Source organism: Pseudomassariella vexata (genome assembly GCF_002105095.1).
Source record: "Pseudomassariella vexata strain CBS 129021 chromosome Unknown BCR38scaffold_8, whole genome shotgun sequence".
Classification (NCBI taxonomy): Eukaryota; Fungi; Ascomycota; class Sordariomycetes; order Amphisphaeriales; family Pseudomassariaceae; genus Pseudomassariella; species Pseudomassariella vexata.
In genome coordinates, this window is record NW_024467963.1 from 2,127,040 (window position 1) to 2,139,029 (window position 11,990).

General features: G+C 50.9%; 4 protein-coding genes across 4 annotated transcripts; 3 read left to right on the plus strand and 1 right to left on the minus strand.

Annotated features, from left to right (window-relative positions):
* The first annotated feature begins 2,702 nt into the window (after positions 1-2,702).
* BCR38DRAFT_229864 (uncharacterized protein) lies at positions 2,703-3,836 on the plus strand. Its single transcript, XM_040854308.1, has one exon. The coding sequence runs from the start codon at positions 2,754-2,756 to the stop codon at positions 3,579-3,581; it is 828 nt and encodes a 275-aa protein (XP_040715181.1). The 5' UTR covers positions 2,703-2,753; the 3' UTR covers positions 3,582-3,836.
* Positions 3,837-5,166: 1,330 nt separating this feature from the next.
* BCR38DRAFT_458629 (uncharacterized protein) lies at positions 5,167-6,657 on the plus strand (the record flags this gene model as incomplete). Its single annotated transcript, XM_040862192.1, has 1 exon — positions 5,167-6,657. One exon carries the CDS (start codon positions 5,167-5,169, stop codon positions 6,655-6,657), a length of 1,491 nt encoding a protein of 496 aa, XP_040715182.1.
* A 605-nt stretch (positions 6,658-7,262) lies between these two features.
* BCR38DRAFT_437063 (uncharacterized protein) lies at positions 7,263-10,405 on the plus strand. Its single transcript, XM_040860505.1, has 4 exons — positions 7,263-7,440; positions 7,543-7,697; positions 7,747-8,942; positions 8,994-10,405. The coding sequence occupies exons 1-4, from the start codon at positions 7,357-7,359 to the stop codon at positions 10,181-10,183; spliced, it is 2,625 nt and encodes an 874-aa protein (XP_040715183.1). The 5' UTR covers positions 7,263-7,356; the 3' UTR covers positions 10,184-10,405.
* Positions 10,406-10,738: 333 nt separating this feature from the next.
* Positions 10,739-11,502, minus strand: BCR38DRAFT_525065 (uncharacterized protein; the record flags this gene model as incomplete). The annotated part of the gene is made up of 2 exons (XM_040865307.1): positions 10,739-11,396; positions 11,478-11,502. 2 exons carry the CDS (start codon positions 11,500-11,502, stop codon positions 10,969-10,971), a joined length of 453 nt encoding a protein of 150 aa, XP_040715184.1. The 3' UTR covers positions 10,739-10,968.
* Positions 11,503-11,990: the final 488 nt, after the last annotated feature.

An 11,990-nucleotide genomic window follows, 5' to 3' on the forward strand; every position in this document is an offset into this window, starting at 1 on the left:
ATCTGGGAGGCTACCGAAAGTTCCGAGTGAAAGTAGAATACCCCGAAACTTACTATCGTTCCCATCTGGCCTGTCTTCTCGTGTGCACAGTTTACTGATGTCAGTGGTCTGTGCCGGACTTCTGACAACGGGGGAACGTCTCGAACATGCGGGGCAATATTGACTGGAGCAGATGTGGGCAGTTGAACAATTCTGGACCTCAGAGTACTACCAGCGCATACTATGACTATGTACAATGTGCCGTTGTTTAAGCGAAGCGTCTTCTGGGAAGAGTCTCCGAGATCAATCTGCGGACGTTCGATTCGCGACGCATGACCAAGTTGCCCGATGCGATCTGTTTTGATTGACAAAACAACTTGCAATAAACTTTAAACAACCCATCAAATTAAGGCCGTTTCGCTGTCGCGATACTGGAGCTTCCGATTGCTTAATCGCATTACTCACGTAGCGAGAAGCTGCAAGAGCCACAATTGTTTACGCGTCACCGTCAGCAGTCGTCGGGGTGGAGCATATGAAGCATATTCTTCGTTGCACTGCACCTGATGCGCTCCATAGACGACTCACTGTACCAATTCTTTGGCGTCCGTGACGGTTAACTGCTTGTAGGAGTAGGTGATGGTATCGCTCGCAAGGATTGTTGCGCCACTTGTTGGATTCTCTACCCGAACACCTTCTCCTGGTCCAGTTCGAGGCACAGCATTGCGTCAAGGCACTGTTCTGCTGATGTTGATGAGGCTCGCCGCATGCCGAGAAAGATGCAGATCAGGGTGGGACGACCCTGGTTCACTCGACACCTGGTTGAAACCCTTGCCCCGCCGACTTATCCATGCTGAGACGTGAGATCCTTGGCCTTCCTGTCACAACCTCAACTACACCTCAATGCAAGACGTGCAATGCCCTTGACGCCATGTCGCTCTGCTCCTCTGATGAGCCACTGATGGGATAGTCGAGCCACGTCGGATTCTACGAAACCTGCACCGAGTCCCACCGAGCCAAGTCTCTCACACTACACTGCCGGACAGGTCTCTCACAAGGTCATCGTTGTCTCCGTGTGCGTGAAGATGGGGTCTCAAATGGGACCTTATGCATCATCCATGGAGACTCAGTAAGCTCCCCATTGGTCAAAGCGACTTTCCATTGCGGTTTGCGGCTCCAGCGAGGCTCTTCCGCAAGGCGTTTTGCAACTTGGCGCACTCCCGGTAGCAAGTACCTGGCTCATTTGCAGCCTTGGGGTGCTGGGGTTTTCCTGGCGACTCAAGCATGACCTGCCCCGGGATGGTTAGCAGCGGAAGAAGTTGTTCCACGGACCTTGCTCAACACGCAATGAAGCACACCGCGGATGCAGGGATAATGGTCTCGGTGACCATTACATCCCTGAGGCCGTTCGTGGCGTTCAACCTTATGCCCTCGGGAATCTCCCCATGTCGCAGAGATCGTTACCAATCCTGACTCTCCCTTACGTTTTCGTTCTCACCATACAAACGCATACCTTTCATTTTTTTCGTTCTTCACGACAAGGCTGGCCTTAGACATTCACTTCTTGCGCGCCCGTAGATCTGGGTTTTATTTTGTCATTCCTACACTTGCCTGCCAATTTTCGCTCTAGTACTCTACATTACGCAAACTTCCACTTCGCCCAATATACCCACTTTCGGCCATGGTTTGAAGACATTATACGAGAGCTTGGATTCAAAGCGTCGCGGTGCATTTTTGAGTGAGATATTATGGTACAGGCGCTACAAATGGCACCGTTCTTCGTGGAGGCGATGCAGGTCTCAAGGCGACGAGAAGGGAATTACGAAAATCGGTCACTGCCATCAATTAAAATTCGAGACGACTCGGATGACGATGACAACAACAAGCATGGGAAACAGAGACACGGGGGAAAGAAAGGTCGAAACGATGATGGCAGCGAAAGCGACGAGGAGGAAGGGGGTACGAGGAAAAATTCAAACCGAGATGGAGATGGCAAAGGAGACGGAGATGAAGATGGCGACGGAAACGGACATGGCGGCAAAGTGAGGGCGCAAAAAAGTGATGGTGGAAAGGAGTACGAGAGAAACGATGACGACAGGAACCACGGCAATCGGGATGGCAACGGCGATAACAAGAACTCTGGCCCAGAAACACGATCGCCGAGTTCAACTACTATTGCCCTCGTTTTCCCGCAGCCCCACGCTGGCGGCATGCCTCCCCCTCCTCCTCCTCCGCCGCTTATTACAACCACCACTGCGGAAGTTACCACTCCCGAAATCATCACATCAACATTATCTCTCCCAGAGATAACAAGCACCGAACCACCAACAACAACTTCTACTAGCGTGTCTGTACTGGTGACCACTATGACCGCTTGGGTCTCTATGACCACAACCCTGGTGGATGCAACGATATCCAGTCAACCCCGGAAGGGACTCGAGCCAGGCACTTTCACTCCTTCAGCTATTGCTACACCTCTTCCCGATCTCGAGACGGCATTGACCGGCACTACCTCGTTCACTGCAACAGAAACTGCATTGCCCGCATCTGCTACCAACTTCGAAAAAGGCAGCGACAACAGTGATAACCAAGACCACCATGACATGATGGGGGAAGGAGGTCCACGGGGCCTGAGTCCAACTGCTGAACACCTCCTCATCGCTGCTGGATCAATAGGTACGAACTTCTATAATTTATGATATACGTGTTATTCTAACGGAGTTCGCACAGGTGCCTTCATCCTGTTTTGCTTCATTGGCTGGATCGTTTACCGCACAATGAAAAAATCGAGTCAGAGGCGAGGCGATAGCTATGACAGCGGCTTTCTCGATAGCTTACCTTGGCGCCGAGAACGCGAAATATTCAACGAGCCTCCCCCTGGTTACGAAAGGGGTGACATAAATACGATGCAAAATGCTGGTTTCTACGGCTCGGAAAAGCTGAAGACATCACAACGGGGTGGCTTGACCCGTGCAAATACCGGGGCTTCACAGAGGAGCTTTCTACCGCAAAACATGGCTCCTGGATCTGTCGTCATGATTCCGATGGAAGAATATGCAGCTCTGAGCCATAACCAGAACCAATCGCCAATAGCCGGCACGGACACGACGATGGCATCGCGAATACCGGACCATACACGCCAGATTTCAGAACAAAGTACGCCGTCTAGCTCTGAGGCATCAACAAGGTCACGCATGCTAGATCCCTTCTTCAACCAGTCGGAACTTGCACGACAGCCTTCAGATGCATACAATCCGGGACAGCGGCAGGTGTACCGCGCGAGCGAACTGTCTTCGCTATCTTCTGGATTTGGGGACGGCGACATTATCATTCCAGACTTGCCTAAGCCACCTCAGGCGTCGATGCAGATGAGAGAATCGAGTAACCTCGGTCGCTTCTCGTGGGTCAGCCGTGGTGGACCCGGAGACAGGGAAACAATTTACACAACCACCAGCGAAGATCGACCGGCGAGATACCGCGGGGTGAATAGCTGGGTAAATCAACAAGCCGGCCGAATCAAGAGAGCTGCGATAGGAGATCGAGACGAGGAAGAGATACCGGCGGTGCCAGGTATTCCCAAGCAAGCGCAGACCAATCCGACGTGACGACATTCGATGCGAACGAAGGATAAGCCAGCGAGCGAGCGAGCGACAAATGCATATTTGATGGTCGACACGACATTGATCGGACGGGCCGGTATTTGAACAGCATAGCATTGGTTGTTGACAAAAAGAGCGAGGTGGTTGGGGTCTGTAATGTTGCTTTATCCACACACACACCATATATACTTGGTATTATTAACTCTATACTGTACATAGCTACTACAGCCATTCTTTGCTGGCCTTAATTTGGGCCTCGCCACTTTGTTTTACTTCTTTTCTCTGCTCTGGCCCGGTGCCTTGCAGAGAACTGCCATCTGCATTGGCAGCGCGGCTCGATACCCCAAGTTTCAGGTGGAGCCTTTCAGGACTCACATCTAGGCGGTTATTGAGAGAGCCCCAAATTTGTACATACCTCAAGAAATATGAACCTTTGGATTGTTACCGTGCGGTCGATTACTACAAATAGCGTAGAAGTGGCCGCGGAATATTCTACGGACAGTTTAGTGAGGGAGGTCTTCCGAGATTTTCCATACACTAACCTGGACATATCGAAAAGCGCCTAGATGGTTTCTTGTTGCCAATGGAATCGGTCAATAACGATGTGTGGCGAGAGTACTCGTAGACATTTTTCGGAAATATGGGTCAAATCATGCTGTAAAATCCTAGTAGCCAGCTTTCCCATGCGAGCATGCTCTCCCGTATCATTATTCAAGTATTTCTAAGCCAAACTCAGGTAGCCGTCACACATGCTGTGAAACACTAGCAATGCCATAACTCTCAGTACCCACTGTCTCATAGGAATCGTCTCAACATCGAATTGACACACAGAAACTTGTAGTAGATTCTCAAATATATAAAAATGTTGACAATCAAGTCAAAACAAGACTGATTACCAAACGCATTGGCATCAACAGAGCGGTCCGATGGGACGGCTTGGAGGTTCGTCAAAGAGGACCTGAAAGGGAACTATCGTTGTTTGACCGGAGGCTTAATGGTCTCCAGAGCACAGCCCCAAGGTGAAGGCACGCAAGCTGATTCGCTGCGCCAATCAGATGGTGGTCCCGGCGCCAGTGTTCGGCATCCGGTGGCTTAGCCCGTGACGACACCCAAGTAAACTTAGGATCGACAACTGGTGGCCGAAAACAGCACGCCGCAATGGATAAACAGCAGGCCAAGCCTACAGTTCAGCTTCCTGTGGGTGGCGGGCTGGCGGGCCGAAACTGCTTCTTCTGCAATTAATCAATTATCCTTCACAAGAGGCCAGGCTGCCGTTGCCAGAATTCCGAAATACCCTATCATATATCCCTAACGTGAAACAACCTTTAGTGGTGGTTCGAATCCTCTGGCTTCTTCACCTTGCTCGTCTGCTCAGCCTTGCGCTGACCGGTTCGTAATTGCGCCTTCTTCGGCTCATCCTTTCACTTCTACCTAGCCCTGCTTCCTATAACCTTCTTTTCATGTTGCATTCCCGAGATCAACACGTCATCTCTTTACAGCTGTAGATCCTGGTCTCTCTCTACCGACTGCACTCGACCAAACCCTTATCGGAGTATCTGCAGCTTCAAGGAGCAGTTGCACATAGACGAAGATGCTCGACGAGAATTTGCCCACGTTTTTTAACAAACACTCGCCTGACAACCCGCTTACGAGCGTCGTCTACTTCACACAGAATGGCTCTGAGCCAGCGCCCGAATACTCGTTTCGAAGACCGAATCCGAGCCTCCCCCAGTCGAAGAACAAGTTCGCAGTGGCCTTGGCCGACGCATTCAGCCAGGATGTCATATTCGCCGAGGTGCTAGTCGAGCCCGAGTGGCAGCAGCCGACCTTGTCGGCCGCCGAGATCAGAGCGCAAAACGGAGTTCCGCCGCCACCGGTGCCGATGATTCCCGAGCATTTCATCATACAGCTGTACAATCCGGACCAGCAAATCTCGGTCAGAGGAGAAAAGAGTACGTGGACGGGCAAAGAATCATGGGAGTTCGAGATGCCGCAACAGAGCTTTCGTATGCCGTCGGCGTCCAAGTTGGACCAACAGCAAAGCGATCCTGTGGTTAGCGAACTGACGCCCAAGATCCTGTTTCGGTGGAAGCGAGACAGCAAGTTCTCCAAGGACGTGACGTGTTATATGTGTGGGAAATCACTAGGAGGTAAAAGGAGCAAAGAGCCCGATATTACGGTGGCCATGTACAAACAGGGTCGCGAACCGGCTCTCACAGTATACGAGCCGAACCTCCAACGCGTCGAAGTCGAGGATCGTAAAGGTCTAGAAGTGGTTTTGCTGCTAGGGGCCGAGGTCATTCGCGACGTCTACCTATTCCCCAACCGCGACTCATTCAACATCAACGGCACCGTGCCCCCAAACAAGCGTAAGAACTCGCGCCCTATCCCAACATCCAGCTCGCCCAAGCTTCAAGTAAAACCCCAATCCACGGCGACCGCTGGATACGCCATGAGCGGCGGCCTAAGCATGATGAATGGGGTGAACAATGTCCAGCCCCAACAACAGCAGACAACCGCATCACCCGTAATGCGGCAGCTGCCCACGCCGCCCAGCGACGCCAGGGCGCAGTGGGAAGTAGATACCGAGACCAAACGCCTGCAGGCGATGGTAGCGCAGGAGGAGCGTGAGCGTGAGCAGCGTGACCAGGCCGAGGCGAAACGCATCAAGAAGATGCTTGACGATGAGGAGAAGGAGCGCAAGCGCCGCGATGCCGAAGTCGCTAAGGAGACGGAGAGGTTGAGGAAGGAGTTTGGCATGCAGGGGCAGGAATACACCAAGCCGAACTTGCCGCCACGGCCAGAGCCGAATGGACGGGGACCGCAATTGCAACCAGCGGGGATGTTCAACGGCATGCAGCATCCTCCCCCTAGACCGATGAGCGCGGAGCCGCCGTCGCATCCGGGGGCTTTGGGAGGTTGGTTTAGTCGGCCTGGGGTCGGGCCCGGGTTTCTGATGCCGTCGAATTCCATCCCGGCGATGCAACCGCAGGCACAGCCGCATCATGGGTCCGGGAGGGAGACTCGACACAGCGCGGAAGGGGGGAAGAAGATGCCGAAGAAACGTAGTATGTTCTTCTGATCACACTACCCTCTGAGTCCAGGTCGGAGTTGATACTGGATCATTTACTTAGTACGGTGTTGCGTGGCATGGTACTGCGTGGCATGGGTATGGCAGTTTTCTGTTAGATTGCTTCCTTGAATGGGTACTGGGGTTATGGTGTTGAGGCTACAATGGTATCAAGGAAGGTTGATTGTTTAAGGCCACATAGGGATGAATTGATGATTTTGATACCCTCATTCGTTCGTAGAGGCACGTTCCGTCGAATGCTTTGGTGAGGTTCCGTGCTTCTCTATCCCCAAGTTTGACGACATCCACGGAGGCATTGCCGAAGTTCTGCTCACTCCAGTTGTGTAAGTAGTAAGTAGACAACGGATCCCAGTTTGTGATTATCGTACGGCTTCTAATGCCCAGGGTGTACATGTGAGAGGGAAAAAGTATGCTCCTCAAGCCTAAATCGGCGGTTTGACCTACTAGCTGCTCACAGAGGTGATGTACTCAGGGAGTTGTCAAAATCATAAGTGATCAAGTTGCGTCATTTGATAGGCAGTCCGCTAAGCCATTCCGAGTAGCATTTACGCCACCCTGTCATTGGCATATTGCGGCTGCCTGCAAATGCTTGTGCAACTACAAACATGCCAGATCCAACATCCAAATAACATGACGATGCTCGAATTATGAGCTTTCATTGAATTTTGATTATCTGCATTGCTAGTAGGAATGGAATCTCAGGTTTTCTTCACTGCCCCTGAGAGGTGGGATACTGAGCGGTCTCATACCTTCAACAAGACAGGCGACAATGACGTAGGTGCTGTCCCAGCATAGCCCAGAGCCCAACTCCCTCGAGTGCTCCCAGTATCGCTTCAAAACTGAAGTATATTTTCACAGAATGCTAACATATACTAGAAATCCGGCAATGGCGCTTCTCTTCCTGCCATTATTGCGGCTTTTGTCCCATCATTCGTCACGGCAATACTCTTCATGGTAGTCTTTGTGCTCATTAGGAGACATCACCAGCGAATATACGCGCCCAGAACTTACATCGACCTGATCCCCGAGAAGTTACTAACCCCAAGTCTTGCCACCGGCTTCGAAACTGACAACGTCCAGAGATCGAACGCCGTCGTCGGGCACCGCTCGCTTCGCATGGATCAAGGCTCTGGCGACGCTAGGTGACAAATTCATCCTTGAACATTCATCCCTCGATGCGTATCTGTATCTCCGTTTTCTACGGACCGCCATCTTCATCTGCTTCATCGGCTCCTGCATTACCTGGCCCATCTTGTTTCCTGTAAATGCAACTGGCGGCGGGCATGCCTCGGAGCTGGACAGACTCGGCTTTGGAAATGTCCATGGCCACAAACGACTCTATGCACATGCTGTGGTGGCATGGCTCTTCTTTGGCTTTGTCATGTTCCTCATTGCGAGGGAGCGTCTGTGGTTGATTGGTCTGCGCCAAGCCTGGTATCTTTCGAAGACCAAGGCTTCACGGCTTTCCTCTCGGACGGTTTTGTTCCTTGATCCTCCCAAGCATGCTTCCCAGAATGACGACGTGCAAGCTAACTTCGGCGACGAGTCAAAGCAGCAATGGGCTGTGATAGCCACGCATGAGCTCGATCATCTTGTTGGGTCGAGGAACTCCAAGGCTCTGGAACTGGAATCTGCTGAGGTCACGTTCTTGAGGAACGTCAACAAGAAGAGGTCGAAACTTGCCAAGGACAACGACTCCGACAATGTGGAAATCAATATAGAGACAATTCAGTCTCTACGTCCTGTTAGCAAGCAATATTACGTCACCGGGGAGGGGACTGATGCAATTAATCATTTGCGCGACAGCCTGAAGGAGACCAGTCACAAGGTGGAGGAAAGTCGGGAATCCCATTTAGCTCACGGTAACCACACCCGCTTTGCTATATTTGTTGAGTATGCGACCCAGTCAGCAGCTCAGAGGGCGTATCGTGGAAGATTCAAGCTTGGCCTGCCGGTACCTCCCAATCTGGCCGTTCAGTTCAGACTCATCGGCGTGTCTCCATCAGAAATTATCTGGGATAACCTCACAATGCCGCAGACCGCTCGAATCTCAGAAAAGTCGATCGCAAACTTACTAATCGCCGCTCTGATTATCTTTTGGTCCATTCCCACAGCATTCATTGGAACCGTCTCCAATGTCAACTACCTCGCCGACAGGGTCGAATGGCTTCATTGGATCAAGAATTTACCACAACCAATCCTTGGTCTCCTGACTGGTCTGTTACCGCCGCTTCTGACCAGTTTGTTAGCTTCTTACGTACCGAATATCATGAGATGTGAGTCGTCTTAGACCTATAAGTTGAAGACCAGCAGCTAACGCTATACAGACGTGGCTAAGAAGTCGGGGGAACCAACAACTGTGTCAGCCGAGCTCCAAGTTCAGGCATGGTACTACGCCTTCCAACTCATACAAGTCTTCTTCGTCACTGCGCTCTCCTCTTCGGCAACTGCCTTCATTCCCAGGATAATCAACCAGCCTCACGAGGTTCCCACGCTTCTTGCTGACAATCTACCGAAATCCTCAAACTTCTACTTGACATACTTCATTCTGCAGGGACTCGGTTCGTCCGCCCGGAACATCCTTAACTACTCAGATCTCTTCCAGTACATCTTGTGGGACATGTTCGTTAACCAGACACCGCGAGAGAAGTACAACCAGTACACGAATCTCAAGGGTATCAGCTGGGGCAAGCTCTATCCTAAATTCACCAACTTTGTGATCATTGCCATTGCATACTCCTGCATTTCTCCTCTGGTGCTGGGATTCGCCACGATTGGCCTTTCGCTATTCTATCTTAGTTATCTCCACAACTTCCTGTTTGTGGTGCAGCCCAAGCTTGAGACGAAAGGCAAATGCTATACTCGTGCGCTGCAACAAATCCTTAGTGGAGTCTATGTGGGAGAACTGAGTCTCATCGGCCTTTTTAGTCTTCGGAGGGCGACTGGACCTTCTATCATGACGGCCGTTTTGTTCTTTGGGACTATTGCATACAACGTGGTGATGAACCGCTACCTGGGTCCGCTGGAGGATCATTTGCCCGACGACTTGATGACAGCAGAGGAAGTAGAAGAAGAAGAGCCGCTGCTCGCGGCGGAGGAAGGGGAGGCAGTAGAACGTGCCCACGATCAGTCCCAAGTGCAACGGCTAGGCCAACGGCTACACGCCCCGCAGCAAGTCATCGACCCTATTGCCCGCTTCTTTGAGCCGCATATATATGCGTCGCATAAAGTCATGAAGGCGTTCCTCGCTAGTCATGCTTTTGACTTGGAGCCGCCAGAATATAGCGAAGAGGAGCTTCGAACGGCTTATATGAACCCGAGCTTGACTTCCAAAACTCCGACTATCTGGCTGCCAAAGGATGAAGCAGGGCTTAGTAAAAAGGAAGTTGAGGACAATTCGGCAGCTGGGATCAAGAGCACGGATGAAAGGGCTTGGTTGGACAAGAAATCGAGGGTCGTGTTTGACAGGGACAGCCTTCGGGAGTTGCCGGTGTGGAAGAAATCGGCTGAATACTGAAGGCGTCAAAACTTGAACAGCTGATGCGACTAGACAGAAAACGTGCAACATGCTGTACGCTTGAAATAGTGCTCAAGGTACTAAGGGGACTTAGAGGCACAAGTTTCCTTCTCTATGTATTCTTATTACTGGCGTTAGGAATTAATAATCATGCCTAGGCTCCCTATTTGTCTGTATCTTTTTGTCAGGGTACGTGATGCGAGTGCATATGGGGTGTGAATTATTGTATTGGGAAAGGATGACCAGGTCAGCTATTCTGGCCTGGCAGAGCTCTTTTATAGCTTTTATCTTATCTATCTTATCTATAGCTACGGGGTAACCCCCCATAGGGTCACGTATCAGTACGGCTTAGCCGAAGGCGATAGTACAGAGTGAAGGGGAGTAATGGGCGTTCCCCCTGGTTACCCCGAGTGGTCAGTGGCGGTTACTAGTGGTCTCAGGTAGGGGTGCCCAGAGTAGTATATTGATCTTTGACTATCTTTCTATCTTCTTGTAAGATACCTCCCTTCCATAGATAATTAGAGCCTGTATATCGGCGCCGTAGAGCACTAGTCCCTCCGGTTCCTTAGTATACTAAGACTTCTATAAAAAATTTAAACTAAAATCTAAGTAGCATACTAAGAAGATACCAATTGTTAACTACGAAAAGATCATAGAATAGAAGATGAGAAGAAGATAATGGTTAAGATGACCCGCCCCTGCGTACTTCTTGAAGTGAAGAAAAAGAAAATCCTCCCCTATTTTCCCTGATAACCGGCCCTGCTCCACTACAGGGTACACTGTTTTTACGCGCAGTTCTGAATACAGAGTCGAAACGTAACCGTTGGCCGAATTTCCGGCATAGACTTGAAGAAATCTTTTACCCAGGGGTGGTCCTGATTTAGCACCCAATGCTGCCTCAAGTAGGGTTCCTCGTCCCAATCTTCATCTCCGTCAGGTCGCTCCGCCCAGACTCCCTCGTAGTCCTCGATAGCCTCCTTGCCAGTCTTACGCCACATATGCATAAACCACCTGATACGCAGCTCGTCCATGTTATCGTGAACCCACGACTCCGCCTTACCGTACACTTGGAAGAAATGCGCCGTTTGCCGATCCTGCCCCGACCCATGTACTTCCGAGAAGTTCTGGAACTTGCGCTTACGCTCGCTGTCGGCCGCGTCAACGAGCACGATACGCTCCTCGCCCAGTCGTCCAAAAAGCCCAGATTCGATGGCTCAGCGATTAAGTAGATAGCCCCACAAAGGGAATTCCCAAGCGTTGAATATAAGCATCAGGCCCCGTAAGGCCAACACACCTTCCTGCAGGGGTGCCATGAGCATTTTGCCCTGTCTGTGCCGCAGGCTATGTAGTAGGCTCTTGCATTTTGGCCTTCGACTTTCTTTAACTGAATCAAGTAACGTATCCCACAAACGAGCCATCCACTCAAGTGAGCCGCCCAGTTGCATTTTTATGTAAGAATGAGCCATGTATCATTATATATGTATGTAGCCGGGTTTCATATCATATAAAACTTGAACTATGCGGTATATTTGGATGGGCGGCTCGTTTGTGGGATATGTTAGTGGATATCATAATTTGTGCGGTGATAATGCTGTCGTGCCACTCTAACCTAGTGCTTATCTATCTTCGACTTGTTTTGGTTCTCTGCTTTAGGCCATTGATTCGGCGGAGTCTGACCAGAGAGTTTGGCAAGGTTCAACTTCCTGCAGGATACCTCCGTGACGCATCGGAGATGAACCGTGCTTACGCTGGTAATAAATCTATACTGAGACAGACCGAATCACGCCAGAGATCCCTTTTCAGATTC

What these genes read in the sequence shown, in the direction of transcription:
- BCR38DRAFT_229864 (XM_040854308.1), top strand. Translation starts at nt 2,754, where the DNA reads ATGAAAAAATCGAGTCAGAGGCGAGGCGATAGCTATGACAGCGGCTTT.
- BCR38DRAFT_437063 (XM_040860505.1), top strand. Translation starts at nt 7,357, where the DNA reads ATGGAATCTCAGGTTTTCTTCACTGCCCCTGAGAGGTGGGATACTGAG. An exon ending in ATCGACCTGATCCCCGAGAA is followed by an intron (nt 7,698 to 7,746) that starts GTTACTAACCCC and finishes GACAACGTCCAG; the next exon opens with AGATCGAACGCCGTCGTCGG. An exon ending in CGTACCGAATATCATGAGAT is followed by an intron (nt 8,943 to 8,993) that starts GTGAGTCGTCTT and finishes AACGCTATACAG; the next exon opens with ACGTGGCTAAGAAGTCGGGG.